This window comes from Chenopodium album, chromosome 4 (genome assembly GCF_948465745.1).
Source record: "Chenopodium album chromosome 4, dcCheAlbu1.1, whole genome shotgun sequence".
NCBI lineage: Eukaryota > Viridiplantae > Streptophyta > Magnoliopsida > Caryophyllales > Amaranthaceae > Chenopodium > Chenopodium album.
The window spans coordinates 72,812,434-72,833,731 of record NC_137837.1 but is presented as its reverse complement, the minus strand read 5'-3'; the positions used below and the strand labels follow the sequence as shown (position 1 = coordinate 72,833,731).

General features: G+C 36.7%; 5 protein-coding genes across 5 annotated transcripts; 4 read left to right on the top strand and 1 right to left on the bottom strand.

Annotated features, from left to right (window-relative positions):
• Positions 1-412: 412 nt before the first annotated feature.
• LOC145627234 (uncharacterized) lies at positions 413-2,136 on the bottom strand. Its single transcript, XM_081679624.1, has 4 exons — positions 2,034-2,136; positions 1,651-1,821; positions 1,224-1,352; positions 413-1,137 (listed from the first exon to the last, which is right to left on the bottom strand). Exons 1-4 carry the CDS (start codon positions 2,052-2,054, stop codon positions 610-612), a joined length of 849 nt encoding a protein of 282 aa, XP_081535750.1. The 5' UTR covers positions 2,055-2,136; the 3' UTR covers positions 413-609.
• Positions 2,137-6,022: 3,886 nt separating this feature from the next.
• Positions 6,023-7,408, top strand: LOC145628122 (uncharacterized). The gene is made up of 4 exons (XM_081680439.1): positions 6,023-6,361; positions 6,415-6,600; positions 6,710-7,087; positions 7,205-7,408. Exons 1-4 carry the CDS (start codon positions 6,023-6,025, stop codon positions 7,406-7,408), a joined length of 1,107 nt encoding a protein of 368 aa, XP_081536565.1.
• Positions 7,409-14,103: 6,695 nt separating this feature from the next.
• On the top strand, positions 14,104-14,675 carry LOC145628121 (uncharacterized). Its single transcript, XM_081680438.1, has 2 exons — positions 14,104-14,318; positions 14,507-14,675. The coding sequence occupies exons 1-2, from the start codon at positions 14,104-14,106 to the stop codon at positions 14,673-14,675; spliced, it is 384 nt and encodes a 127-aa protein (XP_081536564.1).
• Positions 14,676-15,007: 332 nt separating this feature from the next.
• LOC145628119 (uncharacterized) lies at positions 15,008-15,956 on the top strand. Its single transcript, XM_081680437.1, has 4 exons — positions 15,008-15,032; positions 15,139-15,383; positions 15,537-15,764; positions 15,828-15,956. Exons 1-4 carry the CDS (start codon positions 15,008-15,010, stop codon positions 15,954-15,956), a joined length of 627 nt encoding a protein of 208 aa, XP_081536563.1.
• A 4,188-nt stretch (positions 15,957-20,144) lies between these two features.
• Positions 20,145-20,891, top strand: LOC145628118 (uncharacterized). The gene has a single exon (XM_081680436.1). The coding sequence runs from the start codon at positions 20,145-20,147 to the stop codon at positions 20,889-20,891; it is 747 nt and encodes a 248-aa protein (XP_081536562.1).
• Positions 20,892-21,298: the final 407 nt, after the last annotated feature.

Genomic DNA, 21,298 nt, shown 5'->3' with positions numbered 1-21,298 from the left:
TTCAAAACCGGTGGCAATGGGGGGTTTTCAACCGGTGGCCATTTGCATTTTTCGCCAAGTGAATATTGCTCATTAAGGGGATTGAGGACCGTGAGGGATAGATTGGTATCTTTGGTATGGTCATAAAAATGGTCATGTGAACACAAATCGAAATTGCTGGTTGTTTGGGCCGAAAATAGCCCAAATTTGTGACTTAAATACCCCCCCCCCCCCTTCCCTTTGTCAATTGTCAGCTATTGGCCAATTTTCCACAACTCTAAATACTCATCTGTTCAGATGATTGTTAACTCAATCAAATTCTATTTACTTTGAGCTCCAAAGTAAATTTTTACAACAAATTTATTCTTGTATGTTTGCATCTCCGAACTGATAGTTTTGTCAAAAAAACAGATTAACATACATTATTCAGGATATATAGTACAACTTTATGGACTTGACGAGTACAATGACCAAAACACACAATACATAATCACACATCACACCAAAAATACATATATAGTACAACTTTCACGACTTAATAAGTAGGATGACGAAAACACATAATACATGTTAACCGAGTTCATTAAACATAAACCTTCACCGGTACCAATCCGTGCAGTCAAAGCCTTACTAAGATTTCTCTTCATTGTTAAGGTTATCAGTGGACATTTTATGATGTCCATGTTTCCTGTCCTTAATTGTCGGCCTGAGATTTGGGTACTCCAGGATTTTTAGCTTTTCGCCATCGGGTGCATTCACCATCTCAAAATTCTTATTGAAATAGAATTTATACTCATAAAGATACTTCACTCCATTACAATCTCTTACAAAACATAAGCCCACCTCACTCCCGAACTTATTTTTCAGGTGATTAGCAATACTCTCTATATTAAGAACATTCCACTTAACGTCTTTAGACTCTCCATCAACTACTCGTCCTATAGTCTCAACTTTAGCTAATATATTTATTTTAGGACCAACTGGCAGGCTCTCTTTGAAATGTTCATAAAGTTTATCTATGTTCTCAAAATATTCTAATTGATCCAAACCAGTAAGATAACCGTGGTCTCCATATTGATGTATTCGGTGGTCTTTACCATTTTTATATGATAAACCAGGAGAAATTTTGTTAATCCTGTCCACATATTTTTTATCCACCTGTAGATACATTTTGTCAATTAGCAATACTGTAATAAAAAATGCTGTTTTGGTAATTTATTTGTAAGCACAGAAATATTGATTACTTTGTGATCATATTCTGGTTTGGTTGGACGATTCTCTATTGGGGGCTCCTCATGAAGACGTAGTGAATGAACCACAACCTTTTTAACTTCGTTTTGACTTCTATGTAACAACTCGAACGTTTTTGAATTCTGCACATTGTTTTTAAATTATTATTAATCAACAACATGTACTATATGGTTTTCAGTTTTCTATTTTTTTTAAAACTAAAAACCAAAAACAGAAAACAAGAAAAAGGTGTTTCCACTTTTCTGTTGTCAGTTTTTAAAATTACCATGATTTTAATAAGTGTGAATAATTTTTTGCTTGACATGTATTATATGGTTTAAAAAACAAAAACCAAAAAACAGAATACCAAAGTGATGCCAAACGAAACCTTAATCTCTAATTTTGTAAAAAGTTAATGAATGGATTATACTATATACGTACCGTCATAACAAAAACAAAGTATGGAGTATTGAGATCAACTGTTGGATTAACATTAGAGGGTAAGTGAAGTCCCTTTGGTGCCTTTGCCTTGCTCTGATCACTGATATGCGATGAAGACGAACCGTCATTGTTAGCTTTCATACCATTTTCTAAGGCTTCCAAGAAGTTCATCTGAAAAATGTATTTCATGGATTAGAGTTTATAAGATTTAGACGCATGGAAATTTTATCCTAATTATGAATATGCTTATCAAATTTAACCTAATCTTGTTGTAGCCATTGAATAGCCTTCCAAAAAAAATATGCATGTCAAGTTTTGGTTTGACAACTTATAACTAATACTCATAGTTTGGTACATTCTAAAATGGGAAATACAGTGTTTACCTCACTTCTGGTGGTTTCCATCTGTTTTTCAGGCGAGAGAAAGGGAAGGAGGATGATCAGCGAGAAGAGAGCTAGACACCCAACAAGTTAAGAAGTATTGAGCTCAGTGGTGAGTGACCGAAAACAAGTAGGCAGCATATATATATATAGGGGATTTGCAACTTTGCAAGTGACTTAAGAGACAAGAATATGTACCCACTTATAAAAGAAGTTAATACTTAATTTCAAATGACCTGATACATGAGATAAATTGTGAGTCTATATTCTATATAATTACTCGTGGGAGGCAGTGATTGGATTCATGAAAGTCGCTCATGCATGATGCTTTTTCCCAATTTCAACGCCTTTACTTTGGTAATATTTTGTTAAAATAATCAGGTGTACTGTTGTAATTCGAGGAATATGTACCATCCACTAGTAAAGAAAGGTAATAAAGAGGTTTAATGTCAAATTATCCCCTATATGGAGCATATTTGATAGGAAAATTGTAAACTAATAATCCCACCTTTAGATGGTCTTCCATAAATAATTCCATCTTTCTAAATTCCAGAAACAATTCCACCTATTCCCCCTATCTTCCATTAACGATCCTTTTTACAAGTTACCCCTTAAACCGGTGAACCTATTCTATTTCCCTCCCTAAAGTCTTTCTTCTCCAACGGTTCCCCCCCCCCCCAAAAAAAAAAAAAAAACTCAGTTTCGCCATTTTTATGAAACAAAGGAGAAATTCTCCGTCCAAAAAAAAAAATACATCTTTCAGAAATTGTCGAGGACTGCAATTGTTCATTGATTGAAGAAAATTAAGGTCCTTAACACAGCAATTCAAGGTGGGCTAATTAGAGGTAAATCGACAAACCCTGGCTTTCTTAAATTTGCGAATTAAAGCAATTAAACAAATAAAGCTTCGATTAACATAGTGAAGAGTAATTTAAGTAGTTATTGAGACTGTTTGCATATTGTTATGGCACTACAAGAAAAAGGTCGAATTCCGACGGACACGAAAATCCGTAGGAAAATACAAAATTTTTTACGGATTTAATTTCCGTAGGAAATTTCCGACGGATTTGGAATTTCCGTCGGAAATTTCCGACGGACTTAAATTCCGTCGGAAAATATTTAATTTCCGACGGATTTTATTCTGTAGGAAATTTACTACAGATTAATCCGTCGAAATTAAGTGATTTCCGACGGAATTAAGCCCCTCGAAAAATTTCCGACGGAATTGCAAGTGCTTTCGACGGAATTTAGATTTTAAAAATTAAAAAAAAAATTCTCAACCCTAATTAAACAGCTAGCAGCCGCCCTTACCCTTCATTTCTCTTTCCTCTCTTTCTCTCTCCTCCCCTCATTCTTCCTGTTCTCCTTCTCCCTCATCCTCTCTTCTTCTCCGCCCCTTATTCTTTCCCCTCATTCTCACCGTTCCTCCTTCTTCCTCCTCTTCTCTCTTCTGTTTTCTTCTCTCTTCGTTCCCCTTTCCTCCTTTTTTCCCTCTTTCTATCTCACACCAACAACCGCCACAAACATCAAGAATACCACCCACCGGAGCTTCTATGCCGACGATTTTACCACACACCGTCTCTCCTTTGAAATTTATTTTCCATATTTTAAAGGTTTTGTAAGGCCAAATTCGACCATTAAAAGCCTAGATCTAGACTTTTCATGGCCGAATTTGGCCTTGTTAAACCGTTTCCATGATGAAATTCGAAGCATAATTTTCAATTTAAGGTATATTTTAAATTTTCGATTTTGTTTCCGAGTTTTTTTTTTATTTATTCATTTTTGGTTTTCGGAGTTGTTTTCTAGTTTAGTGGGTGCAGATTTGGGTTAGGGTGTTTCGGTGGGTTCAGATCTGGGTGGGTCGTGGTCTAGGAGGTGGTGGTGGGTGCCGATTTGGGTCTGGGTTAGGTTTGGTTAGGGTTTGGTGGTTTCTAGGTTAGGTTTAGTGGTTTCTGGGTAAGGTTTGGTGGTTGTATGGTGGTCTGTAGTGGCGGTAGTGGTGATCTGATGTGGTTGGTGGTGGTGGTGATGTGGTTTTGAAGTTGGTTTGGTTGGGGTTGACAGGGGGTTTTCGGGTGGTTGGAGGTGGCGATACGCCGTGCCGGTGGTGGCACGGCGTATTTTTTTAATTTCCCGAAAATATTTTCCGACGGAATTCCCGTCGGAAAATTCCGACCGAAATGTAAATTCCGTTGGAAATTTCCGACGGAATTTGCCGGTGCCGGAAGTTGTCTTACGACGGAAAATTCCGTCGGAAGAGTGTTTCCGACGAAATTTCGGTCGGAAGAGGTGCTTTTTCCTACCACGGTGTTTCCAACAACCACTTCCGACGGAATTCCGTCGAAAACCCCTTTTCCGACGGATTTCAGGGTGTTTCCGACGGAATTTTTCCGTCGGAAATGGGCTGTTTTCTAGTAGTGTAGGTCTTGCATGTTTGAAAATATATCATGGTGGGAAGTTTAAATTTGACAGTAATGGTTACTGGGTTTATTTGGGAGGGAAGTTCAGAACTTTTGATGTTGATGTTGATGAGTTGTGTTGGTTTTATATGAAGGAATTAGTTGCTAAATGTGGTAATTATTATGAAATTTTCAAACTTTATTACTCAAATCCTGGACTTGACTTTGGGGGTGGGTTAAAGTCTGCATTTGCTGATGATGAATTAAGAGAATTGGGTAGGGTAATGATGGAGAACGGCACAGTAGACTTGTATGTAGTTGATGATGATGATGTTGAGCCTAAATTTGTTGCCCCTGTTAAACAACCCCAGACTGGATCCAATACCACAACCCAGCCCACTTTAGCCATTGTTGCCACAGGACATGAGCCCAATAGGCCCAAAAAATTGATACCTAAGAGAGAGCTGGCATTTTGAGCCAGAAATCTAGTGCAGTTTCAGATAAGCTGCATGTGTTGGAAAATTCTAAAGGCAAAGCAGTAGAAGTGGTCCCCACTCCAACAACAAACAAACTACTTCAACCATTTCCTTGATCTAGTACTTCCATTTCATTACCAGAAAATCCTAGTCAAACAATAGCAACCCCAATTCAAATAGCAAACACTTTAGAACCTCATTCTGAATTCATTAGATCTGAAGTTCCAGGGGACTATGATTAGGAGGAAGCTAGATAGACCTAATAGCCCCATTGCTATAGATGAGTTACTGTACGATGTAGGAAGTGATGAAGATGATGATGATGATAGAGATTATGTGTTAGAAGATGATTTGGAGGGTGAGTCTGATCCAGGTGAGTATTTGTTTCAAAAAGAGGATGAAGTTAATCTCATAAATGAGTATGAGGAAGAGGATTGGCTAGGTGATTATGAAATTTATCAGGCTAACTTTGAGTTAGATGGGGAAGAGGATGATGTTAGTGACATTGAAGAGTTGAAGGAGCCAGAGGATTTTGATGCCGACAGTAGTGATGATGAGCAAAGGGAGGCAAGGGAAAGAGTGAAAGGTTTCAATTGTACTTTAGTAGAATTGGCACAGTCACTACAAGTTCAAGCTGCTAAGGGTAATTTAGCTGCACGGCAGGAGGGGAACAAAGGGGGTGAGAGTAGTATACAGGTTGGGGAGAGTAGTAAACAAGTTGGGGAGGGTGGAAAACAGGCTGGTTACAACTCTGAATATGAAGAATCTGATGAAGAAATTCACACACCTAGGGGAAGTGATGAAGAGGAGACAATTGGGGAAAGAAAGAGCAGGAGAGGTCTGCTTGTAGGGCCTGAGACTGACTTTACTCAGTTTCAGTGGAAAGTTGGACATAGATTTGCAACTAGGGAGGACTTTAAGCAAGTTGTTGCTAAGTTTGCAACTTTTCAAGGAAGAACTTTAACTATTGTGTCCTTAAATAAAAGTAAGCAACAAAGAATTGGTGTGAGGTGCAGTGAAGGGTACGTGTCCTTTTAGGTTGTATGCCTCTTGGGACTCCAGGAGAGGTTCCTTTGTAGTTAAAATAGTAATGTCAGACCATAGTTGCATCAGAACTATGGAGAAAAACAAGCAGCTGAAAGGGTCATGGTTAGCAGAACAACTACTTGATGTGTTCAAGGCTAGGCCTCATTGGCCAGCTAAAGAGATCATGGAAACAGTCAGGAGAGCTTACAGGGTAATCATTAGGAAGGAGTTTGCTTACAAAGTCAAGTGGCATGCTCACAAAAAACTTCATGGCTCCATGAGAAAGCATTATGGGAAGGTTGGTAGGTATCTTGAAGCCTTGAAAAGGTCCAGTCCAAACACACAGTTGGACTTAGTCACATACATGGACAAGAATAAGCCACCACGGATTTTCAGAGGTTGTACGTCTGTTTTGAGGGACTGCAAAAAGGTTGGATGGAGGGTTGCAGAAAAATTATATGTGTTGATGCTTGCTTTTTGAAGACATTCCTAGGGGGACAGTTGATGTCTGTTGTAGGCAGAGAAGGGAATGATCAGATGTACCCAATTGTTTGGGCAGTGGTGAAGGGTGAAAACAATACTTCTTGGGAGTGGTTTCTGAATAACCTCAGCAAAAGCCTTCAGCTTGGTGATGGTTCTGGAACTGTGATTGTGTCAGATAAGCATCAGGTATAAACTTCAACTGTTTATGTTGCTTTTTTTTGCTGAATTCATTAATACATATATTTGGTTATGTTGCTTTTTTTGCTGAATTCATTAATACATATTGCTTTACTAGGCCATTCTAAGAGGGGTTAGTGTGACACTCCCTCAAGCTAAGCACAGACATTGTGCAAGACATATTTTTTCAAATTGGCACAAGAATTTCAGAGGTGATGAAATGAAATTGATGTTTTGGAGTTGTGCAAAGTCATATAGTGAAGCTGACTATAAAGATTCACTTAAGAAGTTGGAGATAGCTAATGCTACAGCTGCTGCAGGCTTCAAAAGTTACAACCCAGATGTCTTCTGCAGGGCATTTCTGAAAACTGATGTGAAGGCAGATGCCATCACATCTAACATGGCTGAGACATTTAATGGGTATATCATTAATGATTGGGCAAAGAATTTGCTTTATATGTTGGAGGATATAAGGGCAGCTTTAATGAGGAGGCTGGTGATTAAGAGGCAGGAAATGGAAAAATGGAAAAGTGTTTTATGTCCAAGGTTTTAGAAGAAGCTAGAATCAGAGAAAGAGGAAGCTGCTAATTGTGAGGTCATTCCTTCTTCATAGACTGTGTTTCAAGTGAGCCATATCTTGGACACTATGTCTGTGGACCTAGAGAAAAGAACTTGCACATGCAGAAAATGGGACATGTGTGGGATCCCATGTTGTCATGCAGTGGCTGCTATTTTTTTCTGTCATAAGAAGGCAGAAGATTATGTTGATGAGTGTTATAAGAAGGAGATGTACTTGATTGAAAGCATATGGAATTAATCCCTCTAGTTGAAGATGAAAGGCATTGGCCTCAATCAGAGTTGAGTATGGATCCACCCCCCCCCCCCCATCAAAGTGGGACCAGGAAGGCTAAGGAAGAATAGAAGAAAGGATCCATTTGAGGACCCTAAAAAGTCAGGAAAGTTGACCAAACATGGCATGGAAATGACATGCTCTGTGTGTCAACTAAAGGGACAAGGTGCCCCAACAAAGGAACTACTCTGCCACAAGCCCCAGATGAGCCTCCAGCAAAGAGAGCAAGGGGTAGGCCAAGGAAAGAGGTTGCAGCTTCCCAACCTATGCAGCCATGCTCTTCTGCTCATCTAACAGCAACAGTTGAGCCTTCAAGAATAGGAAGGGGAGGTAGAGTGATCAGCAAGGGAGGCAACTCAGTTGGAAGTACAATGGGAAGGGGAACTGGCAGAGCTAGGGGAAGGGATGCTCTAACTAGTAGGGGTGGGAGAACTGGAAAGGTGGGGAAGCTTCAGGCGGCATGGGAAGAGGTGTTACCACAGCAAGAGGAGGTAACAGGGGTGGTAGAGGAACAAGGGGTGGTAGAGGATCAAGGGGTGGAAGAGGCAGAGGAAGAAATCAGGTCCCCCAAGGTTTTGGTGTTTATTTCACATCAGATGGCTCTACATTCACTAATGTATGACACTAACGCATTCATTAGTTTATTACAAAGCCTATTTCTGTCAAAATCCCAAAACTAACTCCTTTTTTTTTTTTCAATGCAGCCACCAGGAAGTGCAGGACCTCAAGTTGTTTCAGCACACACCACTACTTTCTCCTACAACTTCAGTCAGGGTTCCTCAAATTAGAACAATATGTAATAAGGATGTATTAGTTAGTTAAGATCAATGACATTCCTAAGTTTTATGTAATTCAGACCTATGTTTAAGTATCTTCATTTGAACAGAGTTTGTCTTGTATTTTGAAGAATTTCATGTTATGCTATATACGCTCTCAGTTCAAAGTTTTTTTTTTCATATTATGTTGTATTAAAGTGTTTAAAAACTTCTGCAACAACAATTAAATTGCAATAATTTTCAGCAACAACAATTTAACCAAGCAAAATAAGGCATATATTCATTCAAATTGCCATGGTTACAAAAGTCAGTGAAGGTCAGCACCTACACTACAGTCAAGCCCTACTTCATTATTTAAGTCAAGTCTAGCCTACATCCTAGTCAATACCATTCTAGCATGCCAAATTAAGCAAAAAAAACCCAACACTTTCACATCTGAAAACTACCTAAAATACAAATGTCCCAACCAACCCACAGCCCACTTATACTACACCTTCACAGCAACCCCAAAAAACTACCCACAACCCATCATCAACACACCCTATTTCATCAACAGCACAAGGGTGAAAAATGCCCAAGAGAAGACCAGAGTAAGCATCAGCCTTTTGTTAGTGTTGTTTTCCTTCAGTTCAAACATTGTTTCAGTTGTTACAATGCCCATCTCCTCCACCTCTTCTACCAGCTTCTCTTTCTTTGCCTTCAACCTCTTCACTTTATCCTTCATCATGTCCAGTTCATACTCAAGCTCACAAATTCTGGTCTCCTTCTCCAGAACTAAATGCTGCAGATCACGAACATCATCCACCTCATCAGCCCACTTGAAAAAGAACTAAATGTTGCAGATCACGAACATCATCCACCTCATCAGCCCACTTGAAAAAGCCACAAGTCCTCTGCTCCTACAAATCACCCAAATTAGCCTATTACAACAACAACAAAGCAAATTTTTTTTTTAAAAACAACAACAACAACAATTTGGTGCGCAATTACTTACAGACCAATATGAGCACCCAAAAAAACGCTTCCCCTTTGTTGGACCATCGTAGCGCACTGTCCTCAGTGGTGCAATTTCATTGTGGTAGCACACCACCTGAGAAGACGAGGTTTGCTTCGACCTCGACCTTAAAGAGGCGCTAATTGAATTATGACTTGTCATTGATAGAAAACTGGAAAAAAAGGAGAAAACTTTGAGTACAAGAGAAGAGATGAGATGAATTAGAAGAAGAAAAGTGAAAAATTTAATTGATAAGGGGGCAAGTTATAAAATTCTCAAAGAAGATAACAGGGGAGAGGGCAATAATGGCGTCTAAGCTTTAACGGTTGGAAATTAAATTAGAAGAAACCGGATGTTCTAAGCAATCTTATGATTTAACCGGTTTCAACAGGTGAAGGATCGTTAATGGAAGATAGGGGGAATATGTGAGATTGTCTCTGGATTTTAGAAAGGTGGGATTGTTTGTGGAAGATCACCTAAAGGTGGGATTATTAGTTTACAATTTTCCTATTTGTTAGTAGAAAAGGGGTCATTTTTAACAATTTCGGTAAGAAAAAGAAAGTTGAGTTATTATACATTTATACTAACGTAGACCTAGCAATTAGTTCTTTCAGGTTAAGTACGAGTTGGATCATTTTGTATTAGGTATACAATATGGTCATGTCCAGCAGATCAAATATAGAGGGATGTTTCTACTACGGTCTCTTTTATTATGATCATTACTATTCTTGAATCCTATTGGTTGATTTTTCCTTTTTTTAAAATGCTTGGTCAAACTTCTTTTTTATTTTTTAAAACCATTTTAATTTCTTTTTCCAGAAAATAAATTTTAATTTTAAAAAAAAAAAACTATTTTTGTAATTATTTTATTAAAATCAGTTTTATTATAAAATCTGAAAATAAGATTAAATTAAAATAATCAAAAAAAAAAAATCATCGTTCTTCGTTATTCTTCAACATTCTTTAAAGTTCTTCATCCATGGATGAAATTTATCACCAATTCATGATCTTTGTCTCGCAAAAACAATCGCACATCGACAAAAATTAAAAATATGATCTGATCTACACAACATATGCAAAATTTTAAAATTTTCGAAATTGAGGTTCTAGCGGAGCGAATTTGGGTTTGTTTTTAATCCTAGAATAATAGATTTTATTGGAAAATCTCAATCAAAGGATGCAAAAGTTGAGATCTTATGTAATCGAAATTAAAAAATTTAAGTTTTTCGCTAATGTGGGTTCGTCAGGAAAATTCAAGAAGAAACCGTAACATATTTTCTTCAAATCTTATTTGATCGAAAAAATGAAGATGAAATTTTAACACTTGTTTTTATATTAGGTTTTCACCAATATGCTAATAGGACATTACCTATAACAAATAGTTTTACTGTTTATTCGTTTACGACCATAAAGAGTATTATAATCATATTAAATGCTATGATTATGACATTTAATTTATGATTATAATTATTTTATCATCAAATAAATTCATTAGATTATCAATGCAAATTTAATTTAACTGATTTAAATTACATTGAAGACTTTAACATATTAATCATCAACAAAAGGTTATGACCGTGCACATTATAGGTCATTACATTATGAAACGATATATGCCAAGCTTATGTCATGAACTATTTATTTAGAATTGTAACTCAACTAGTTAAATATCAACGAACAAAGACCTATGAATTATTCATTTAATCTAGCTCGCACTAGCGTCGTGATTTTTGCGAATTCAAAAAATAATACTATAATATTGTTTTCCAAAAAAAAAAACAAAAAAAAAAAAAAAGCTACTTAACTATATGTCAATTTTAAATGTTTGCCTTCAATAAATCGAGTTATTATAGTTAATTATTTATTATCATGAATTGTATTCCATATATTGATACTATCTGATCCTTATAAAGTGGTAGAATAGAATCATATTATTTAATATTCCTCTTATATGAACCTAATTTAGGATCACCAAATATTTTATTCTACCACTTTATTAGGATAGTATCAATAAATAGAATACAATTTATGATGATAAGTAATTAACCATAATAACTTGTTTTATTGAAGGCATGATTTTTTAAATTGACATATTTGAGGATTTGTAACGTAAGTTTGACATGAAAATCTTTTGTCAAATATTAAAAGGCATATAGATAGACTTCAATATATTGTTAAGTTAACCATATATAATTGTTAATTAGCTATTTTTGTAAAAACAATATTGTAGTATTATTTTTTGAATTCACAAAATTCACGACGCTAGTGTGTGCTGGATTAAATGAATAATTCATAGGTTGTTGTTCATTGTTATTTAACTATTTGAATCACATTTCTAAATAAATACTCCGTGACATAAGTTTGGCATATATCGTTTCATAATGTAATGACCTATAATGTGTACAGTCATAACCTTCTTTTGATAATAAAAAATGTTAAACTCTTAAATGTAATTCAAAACAATTATTAATAGTTTAATGCAATTTTTATTGATAATCTAATGAAATTTATTTGATGATAACATAAATATAATCACAAATTAAAAGTCATAATCATAGCCTTCAATATGATTATAACACTCTTTATGGTCGTAGACGAATAAACAGTAAACCTACTTGTTATATGTAATGTCCTATTAGCATATTGGTGAAAACCTAATACAAAAACAAAATTTAAAATTTCATCTTCGCTTTTTGGATCAAACGAGGTTTTGAAGAAGATATTTTACGTTTTCTTCCATGATTTGTTTCATGAACCCAGATTATCAAAAAAGTGAATATTTAAGATTTTCAACTACATGTAATCGCCAATTTCACATCCCTTGATTGAAATTATTCAATTTAAATGTATTATTCTAGGATTAAGAAACAACCCACATAGATTCGAATGTGTACGAACTCCGATTTTCAAAAAATAAAAAATAAAAATCGCACATGGTGCGTAGATCGGGGCATGTATTTATTTTCCACCTGAAGCGTGAGTTAATTTAAGAGACATAGATCATGAATTTGTTGTTAATTTCATCCATTAATGAAGAAACTTGAAGAACTTTGAAGAACAATGAAGAACTACAAAGAATAATTTTTTTATTTTGATTTATTTAATTTAATATTATTTTTTGATTTAATTAATAATTGATTTTAAGTAAATAATTTCAAAAATTAAAAAAGTAATTTCGGAAATCAATAAATATTTTTTGGAAAAATGAAAAAGAATTAAAAATGGAAAATTCTAAAAATAAGGTTTGACCAAGATTTTAAGAAAAAGCAAAAATTAGCCAATCATAATTAACTATATTCATGGTCATAGTGAGAGTGACCATACTAGAATTTTTAAATATAGAGTCATGATTTATGATCAAGTATCAAGTCAGGGGTTTGGGTCGGGCCATTTCGAGTTAGGTTCATGCAAGTCAATAGGTCAGTGAAGTGAAGTTTTTTTCGAATTATTTCAAGTTGGGGTATTTTGAACCAGGTCACTTCAGGTCGGGTTAATTTTGATGTCAAAATATCGGTTATTGTTCAAGTTGAGTCAAGTTTGGATCATTCCATAATCAAGATTGCAAGATAAACATCGACATTTGTAGGATTTTTTTTTTTGTTTTATTTTTTGTTAATAATAAGTAGTGCTACATCTCTTATATTTGGTTACCAAACATAACTGCTTGTGTTACTAAACAATCTGCTTGTGTTACTAAATAAATTAGTAAGTTAAAGTGTTTAATATTATCGGGATTTTTTTGTCATTTTCGCCGACCTTTTATCTTTTTCTGCCATTGTCGAGGTCATTCGACTCTCCATTTTTTTACTAACGAATACAACTTTGATCACTTTTGTTACTTTAATAATTATTGTATTTCTACACAATTTCAAATTTAATAAAAAACGGGAAGAAGAAGAAGAAGCAGTTGACCAATTTCAACAGTTCAATAGATCATTTTGATTGCAAGTAATTACACTAGTTTCCACAATGTCGTTCTCTTACTCTCACCTATCTCTTTTTCTTTTTCTATCTTTTTTTTGTCTGCTCTGAACTTTGGTTCTGTTCTTCATCATTCACCATATTCATCAACCCCATTAAACAATACAACACTACTACGTAATTACACCATATTCATCAACCCCATTAAACAATACTGCACTAATACATAATTGCAAATAATTACACCAGTTTACATTGTTAATTAAAACTTGAAATTCTTAATTATCTCGGGAGGTTTAATTTGTCCAGTTAAATTCGATAAATTTATCCAATTACATCGATTAATCTGACTTGAGGATGTATATTCAACATTCTATAACGATAATAAAGCAGTTTCAAAAAAAAAAAATCATCTTCCATGGTCGCCCTTTTGTTAATTCTCTGAAACGCTGTTCAGAAAGAAATAAACATTTTTTTAAAAAAAAAATAAAAATAAAAATACTACCTCCGTTACAGGTTATATGCAAAGATTTGACATAAAGCAGATAGGAAAAATGTCTAATCGTTGCACATAACCTGTAACGAAGGTAGTATAATAAATTACGGAAGACTATTCAATGGCTACATAAAAATTATGGCCACTATAAGCTTTTGATCTAAACCCTTCATTTTTTTAGAGGAGATCTTATCCATTCATTTATCAAATCAAATCATAATTTTTTAAATTTAAAAAAATAAATAAAATAAAATAAACTAACTGCTTTTACCAGGCAAGCCGGAATGGCCCTATTATCTCTCACCTCCTTTTTGCAGATGATAGTCTCCTTTTTGCTAGAGTGAATCGACGGGAGTGCGAAGCAATAGTTGATATTCTCAACAAGTATGAAGTAGCATCCGAGCAGAAAATTAATTATGAAAAGTCGGAAGTGTCTTTTAGCAAAGGTGTGAGACAAGAGCAAAGAGAAGAGTAAATGGGGGTTCTACATATGCGACAAGTAGATAGACATGAGAAGTACCTTGGTATTCCCACAGTGGTTGGACGATCGAAGAAGGTAAATTTTGCAGCCCTGTTGAATAGGATATGGAAAAAGCTCCAAGGGTGGAAAGAAAAGCTTCTCTCTCGTGCCGGGAAAGAAGTTCTTTTGAAGTCTGTGATTCAAGATATCCCGACATATTTAATGGGAGTGTATAAGTTTCCGTGCTTGGTTATAGAGAAGATAAGGAGTGCAATGGCTAGATTTTTTTGGGGCCAAACCGGGTCGAGGAGGAAAGTTCATTGGAGGAGTTGGGCGGATATGTGTACTCCAAAGTGTACTGTTTAGGTGGTATGGGCTTTTGAGATTTAAGTGTCTTTAATGATGCTCTTTTCGGAAGGCGAGCTTGGCGCCTTGTGACTAATGAGGATTCTCTTCTTGGTAGAGTGATGAAAGCCAAGTACATCCCACATTCTAATTTCCTTGAGGCCTCTTTGGGATATGCGGGAAGTTACTCTTGGCAGAGTGTTTGGAGTGCGAAATCACTTGTTAAAGAAGGGGCGATATAGCGTATTGGGAATGGGAAAGCAGTGAACATTTGGAGCAACCCTTGGGTGGCGGATGAGCATGGACGTTTTATTACAACTGAGCCCTGTGATGGACTGAACCAGGTTAGTGACCTCATTGATTTTGACAAGGTGGAATAGGACGTGGATTTAATTCCTGCTCACTTTAATGAGAGAGATCAGAAATGTATTCTTTCAATTCCTTTGTGTTTGAGAGAGCCAAGGGATATGTTGACGTGGGCTTTCTCAAATAATGGTTTATATTCCACCAAAACTGCATATATGCTGGGAATAGGTTGCAATTTTGATGATTTCCATCATGTTTAGAGGATAATATGCGAATTAGAAGTCTCACCAAAGGTTAGGCACTTCTTGTGGCGCCTATGCAATGGAACGCTACCCACCAAAGGCCTGCTTGTGGCGCGCCATCTGATGGAGGATAATGTGTGTCTGTGGTGCATAACAGAGGTAGAGACTAGCTCCCACACCCTTTTTGAATGTTGGAAGGTGAAAGAACTTTGGGAAGACAGCGGTTGTATGGCTTTACTGAGCAATGGGGTGGATGACATTTGCGAGCTGCTAGTGAGTTGGGACAAGGCTGAGCTGAAGGTTAAACAAAGGGACTGCTTTCTTGCGTGGTGTATCTGGAGCGAGAGGAATCTGAAGGTGTTTGAAGGTAAATTTACTCCAAATGTTATCCTCTTGGCTCGGGTTAATAGGAATGTGGAAAAGTATGGGCAATATAGCCAGAAGATTTATTCTCTTCCAACCCCAAAATCATAGTGCAGTAGTAAACGCTGGTTAGCTCCTCCTTCAGAAGTGATTAAGCTGAACGTGGATGCTTCCCTTGCCGATGAAGGGTAGGTCGGATTAGGGGTTTTGGCGAGAGATGAGGAAGGTGTGGTTCTGTTTGCTGATGTCCACAAGGTGAGAGCTTGGTGGCCACCAGAAGTTGCAGAGGCGAAAGCTTTATGCTTGGGAGTAAGGCTCGCAAAGAAGTATGGCTATAGGGATGTTATCTTCGAATCAGACTACTCGGTTGTGGTGAATAGGCTGTCCAAAGGAGCTGTGTATTTTTCAGACCTTGATGGGGTACTATAAGACATTTTATTTCTTTGCAGTTGTTTTAATTCGGTTTTTTGGGTTCATGTTAAGAGAGATGGCAACAATGTTGCTCATCATTTAGCTAGAGTAAGGCCTTTCGGTGTAGAGCAAGTTTGGGAGAATTGTTGTCCCCCGAAGATTTCTCCGTATGTACTCTCGGACGCTTTGTCCATTTCTTAATAATTACACCGATTAAAAAGTAATATCATTTAAAATAAATTTTGAAACTTATTACTAATTCTCTTTCTCTCTCTAAAAACTCTCTCATGCTTAGGGCGATTAACTATCATGTGCTGAGTTTCAATGGCGAGGAAGAAGAAATCATCTCTGAATAATTCGTCTATGGCGAAAGCGGCTGGAGTGGTGGAAGGTAATAATAGTTCTGTTTCTTTGGGTGGTAGTAGGAATCCATTATCGGGATCGGGTGCTGGATAGAATAATGGATCTGGATTGAATAGTGGATCTGAGTTGGTTCTTTCTCCGCTGGTTCACCCTAGTGCTGGATTGATAACCCGATCTGAGCATGAGATTATACTTGAAGGTAATCGGGTTTTGGGTATTCCGGATATTGGCAATGGAACAGTAAATTCTGGGTTTCGGGGAAATGATGCAATTCCAGTTGTTGTGGATGAATCTCATGAGCTTGATGCTATGGGTGTAGTGATGCAGGAATATGCGAATCCATCATTGGGGGGAATTACTGGAGGAAATTCTTCTGCTCATAGACGTCTTGATATGAATGGACAAAAGTGGGCTAGTTTTTTTCATAGGTCTCCTTTAACTAGCAAGGGAGTAGCTCTACAGTTTTTTGCTCCAGTTGTTAAAGTGGGCAAAGTGGTTGCTCAGATGCAGAAAGCGGAAATTGATGCGATGAGTAAGAAGTGGATGTCCTCTATTATCATGTATGTTGTTGGTGACACTCCTACACTTACTGTTGTGAAGAGGTATGTGGATTCAGTCTGGAATCAGGTTCAAACACCTAATATTTTTCTGCATGATGATGGTTATTTTTTGGTTCATTTTCATTCTATTGAGGATAGAGATTTGGTGTTAGCTGGGGGTCCTTATACTTTTCTTAACAAACCTGTAATAATTAAGCCATGGTCTACTGGTTTTAATTTCTATGAGGAGATCTTAAAAGTTATTCCTCTTTGGATTAAACTTCCTAATCTCCCTCTTAATTTCTAGAGTGCTGATTCTCTAAGTCGGATAGCAAGTATCCTGGGTGTTCCTCTTTTTGCGGATGATTGCACTACCAGGCAATAGAGAGTGTCTTTTGCTCGTGTTCTTGTGGAAATGGATGTTACTATGACTCTTCCGGATCATGTTTGGATAGAGGATGAATTAGGGGTGGAATTTAAGCAGGCGATTGTGTATGATTGGAAACCCTCTTATTGTGCTAAATGCTCTATGCCAGGTCATGATTGTTCATTTCTTGGTAAACCTGTTCAGAAACCTGTCACTAAACAGTCTACTAAACAAATCTGGGTGCCTAAGAAGCAGCAACTGGGGCAGAAACCTGTTCCTGCCCAGGTAGCTACTCCAGAGCATCAGACTCTTGTTGTTACTCAATCTGGTGCGGATTTTGGTTGGCGAGTTGCTACTAAGAAATCAAAAAATAGGGGAGTTCCTGTAAGCACTTCTAATGTGTTTGATAAGTTACCAGAGATAGATATGCAGCCTATTGATGTGGGAAATGATGTTGCTCAGGAGGAAGAATTGGAGGATATAGTTGACCAGGATAATCCTGGTGACCCCCCCGATACTTGATGATAAGCTTATGCACTTGGAATATTAGGGGGTTAAATGATCCCTCTAAGATTAGTGAGGTAAAGAAGTTGGTTGTTGCTAATAATATTAAGGTTATAGCTCTTCTTGAAACTAAAGTTAAACCTAAAAATAAAGAGAAAGTTATGAAGAAATTAGGCAGACATTGGAGTTGGGAAACTAATTATTCTTTTTGTGATAGAGGCAGGATTTGGTTGGGTTGGCAATCTAGTAGTATTGGAGTTACTATTCTTTTTGTTTCTGAGCAGGTGATCCATTGCGAGATTGTGGATAATGTACATAACAATAACTATTTCTTTTCTGCTGTCTATGGTTTACACACAATTGATACTAGGAAACAACTTTGGATTGACTTAAGGAATATTCAGAACATGATAGGTGTAGTTCCTTGGCTGATTTCAGGTGATTTTAACTCTATGCTCCATATTTCTGATAGAATTAATGGAGCTGCTGTTTCTATGGCTGAAATTAAGGATTTTGCTGAGTGTATTGCTGACTGTAATCTTTTTGAATTGAAAAGTGCTGGTCACTTCTTCTCTTGGCACAAGGGAGGTGTGATGACTATCACTGCTAGTAGAATTGACTGGTGTTTTGGTAATAGTAATTGGATGCTAGATAAAGGTGATGTTGTTGCTGATTAATTAATTAAACCCGTTTATCTCTGATCATAGTCCAATTTTGGTTACTCTTTCTGCTGATTCTCATGGTGGTGGTAGACCCTTCAGATTTTTCAATTATCTTGTCCATCATAAAGATTTCTTACCTCTCATTGAAGACTGCTGGAAGAAGGATGTTCAGGGGACTGCTATGTTCACTCCCTTGTCTAAGGTGAAAGTGGTGCTTAAAACTTTACATTCTGAAGAGTTCAAGAGCATTCATGATAAAATCGATAATGCTAGAACAAAGCTTGCTAATGTTCAGAATAAGTTATAGGTTGATATTCATGACTCTGAGCTTTGGCAGATGGAACATCAGTGTATTGGTGATCTTAAGAAGTGGCTTAAAGTTGAAGAAACTACTCTGAGACAGAAGTCTAGGATTCAATGGCTGCATATTGGTGACTCAAATCACAAATTCTTTTATTCTTCAGTCAAGGAGAGATATAGGATAAATCGAATTTCTCTTTTGTATAATGATCTAAATGAGAAACTTGTTTCTCATGATGATATTCAGCAAGAAATTTTGCAGTTTTATGGGAAGCTTCTTGGTTCTTGTGCTCCTCAGATTCCAATGATTGATCTTTCTATTATGAGAAATGGTTCCAGATTGTCTGTTGCTCATAGAACTCTTCTCTGTCAACCTATTACAGATACTGAAATTGAAGCAGCTTTGAAGGGAATTGATGATAGTAAAGCTCCGGGCTTAGATGGGCTAAATACTGTATTTTTTAAGCATACTTGGTCTATTCTTAAGACTGACTTTTGCAAGGCAGTCAAGGAATTCTTTGAGAGTAAGCATCTTTTGAGGCAGGTTAATATTACTTCAGTGACTCTGGTTCCTAAAGTTCCCAACCCTTCAAGAGTTAAGGACTTTAGGCCTATTGCATGTTGCACAATTATTTACAAAATCATTTCCAAAATTTTGACAACTAGAATGCAGCAAGTGGTTCATACAGTGGTAAGTGAATGTCAAGCTGGGTTTATCCCGGGAAGACATATTTCAGATAACATTCTTTTATCCACTGAGCTTTTTAAGGGCTATACTAGAAAGCATATTTCTCCTAGATGTATGATTAAGGTAGACCTTAAAAAAGCATATGATTTTGTTGAATGGGGCTTCCTGAGGAGTGTTATGCAAGAATTGGGCTTCCTTGAGCTTTTTTTGGAGTGGATTTTTGCTTGTTTGAGCTCTGTTTCTTATAGTATTCTTATTAATGGGAAACCTAGTCCCCCTTTTTTAGCAAAAAAAGGATTAAGACAAGGCGATCCTCTTTCTCCTTATCTCTTTGCCATAGGTATGGAGTATCTCTCAAGGAACATGACTCATCTAAAGAGCAATCCCGATTTCAATTTTCATCCCAAGTGTGAAAAGCTTGGTATCACTCATCTAATGTTTGCAGACGATCTTCTCATGTTTTGTAGAGCTGACTGTATTTCTGCTGAGCTGCTTCTGCTTGCTTTTAAAAAAATTTCTTGCTCTTCTGGTCTTGAGGCTAATTTGGACAGAAGCAATGTTTATATTGGAGGTGTTGACCTGTCTATTCAGCAGCAAATTATTGATAGCCTTAAGATTCCTAAAGGTTCTTTTCCCTTTAGGTATCTTGGGGTTCCTCTTGCCACCAAGAAACTTTCCTATGCTGATTGTAAGCCCCTCGTTGATAAGGTTCTCTTAAGAGCCAAATCTTGGACTGCTAGATTCTTATCCTATGCTGGAAGACTTCAACCGGTAAAAGTAATTTTGCTGAGTCTTCAATCGTTTTGGTGTCAAATCTTTATTATCCCTAAAAAGGCTATTAAAGAAATTCAAAGATACTGCAGGATCTTTCTATGGACTGGTAGCACTGATGCCTCAAAGAAGGCCTTAGTTTCCTAGCATCAGCTCTGCTTGCCAAAGGTTGCTGGGGGTTGGAATGTGAAGGATATGGAGCTCTGGAATAAAGCTGCTGTGTGTAAGCTCTTATGGGCTATTTCATGCAAAAAAGATAAGCTCTGGGTTAGGTGGGTTGATGCTTATTATATCAGAGGCAGGAATTTAGATGATGTGCATTGTCAAGCTATGTCTTGGGCTTTGAAGAAAATTTTTGACTGCATGAATCTGATCAAGAATGCTGGTGGCTGGGACAGTTTTATCAAAGGGGGTTGCTTTTCTATTAAGACTATGTATAAGTTTCTCCATGGTATTCATGATAAAGTCAGCTGGAGCAGGGTGATTTGCAATAATCAGGCTTCTCCACGAAGTTTATTTATTGCTTGGCTGGCTATTTGTAACAGACTGCCTACCCTAGATAGACTCTCTGCTTGGGGAATTACTTCTGATACTATGTGCAAGTTGTGTGGTAATGTTGCTGAGTCTATAGATCATTTGTTCTTCAAATGTACTTTTTCTGCTCAGATTTGGGGTGCTGTGCTTCAGATTTTGCATTGCCAGAGAAATCCTGGCTCCTTTGATTCAGAGTTGCTTTGGGCTACCAAGTGTGGTAAGAAAGGGACTCCTAAACATAAGTTGTTAATGTTTTTTGCTGAGAGCATTTATGCGATTTGGATCCAGAGGAATGAAGTGGTTTTTAATCAATATCATAGGTCTGTTGATGCATTGATGAGAGAAATTTCCTTTAAAGTAGCTTCCAGATGTAATGATAGGCAATGTGAGATCCTTATTGTAAACTGAGTTTGTCGGCTTCTTTGTTGGTGTTTTGGCTGCTAGCTTTTGCTAGTTTTTGGTGTATTCCTGTTCTCTTGGTGATTAATAAAATTTTTAATTGCCAAAAAAAAAATTTCCCTCAAAAAAAAAACTGCTTTTACCCTTTTTTTTTTTAAAAAAAAAAAAAACATTGACGACATATTTAATAATTGCTTCTCCATTGATGGGAGGTTGAAAATTAATTTTAATTCATACACACTAATACACTACATAGCCATTAAAAATTCAGATTGTACGATCAAGCAGCGTTAGGTTGATTCATAGTAGCATTATTATAAGATTACAAAAATTAGAAGAATGGTATAGAGGAGAATCAGATATGATCAATGGTGGAATTTGACATATTTAAACATTTTAATTTCTTCTATGTATGG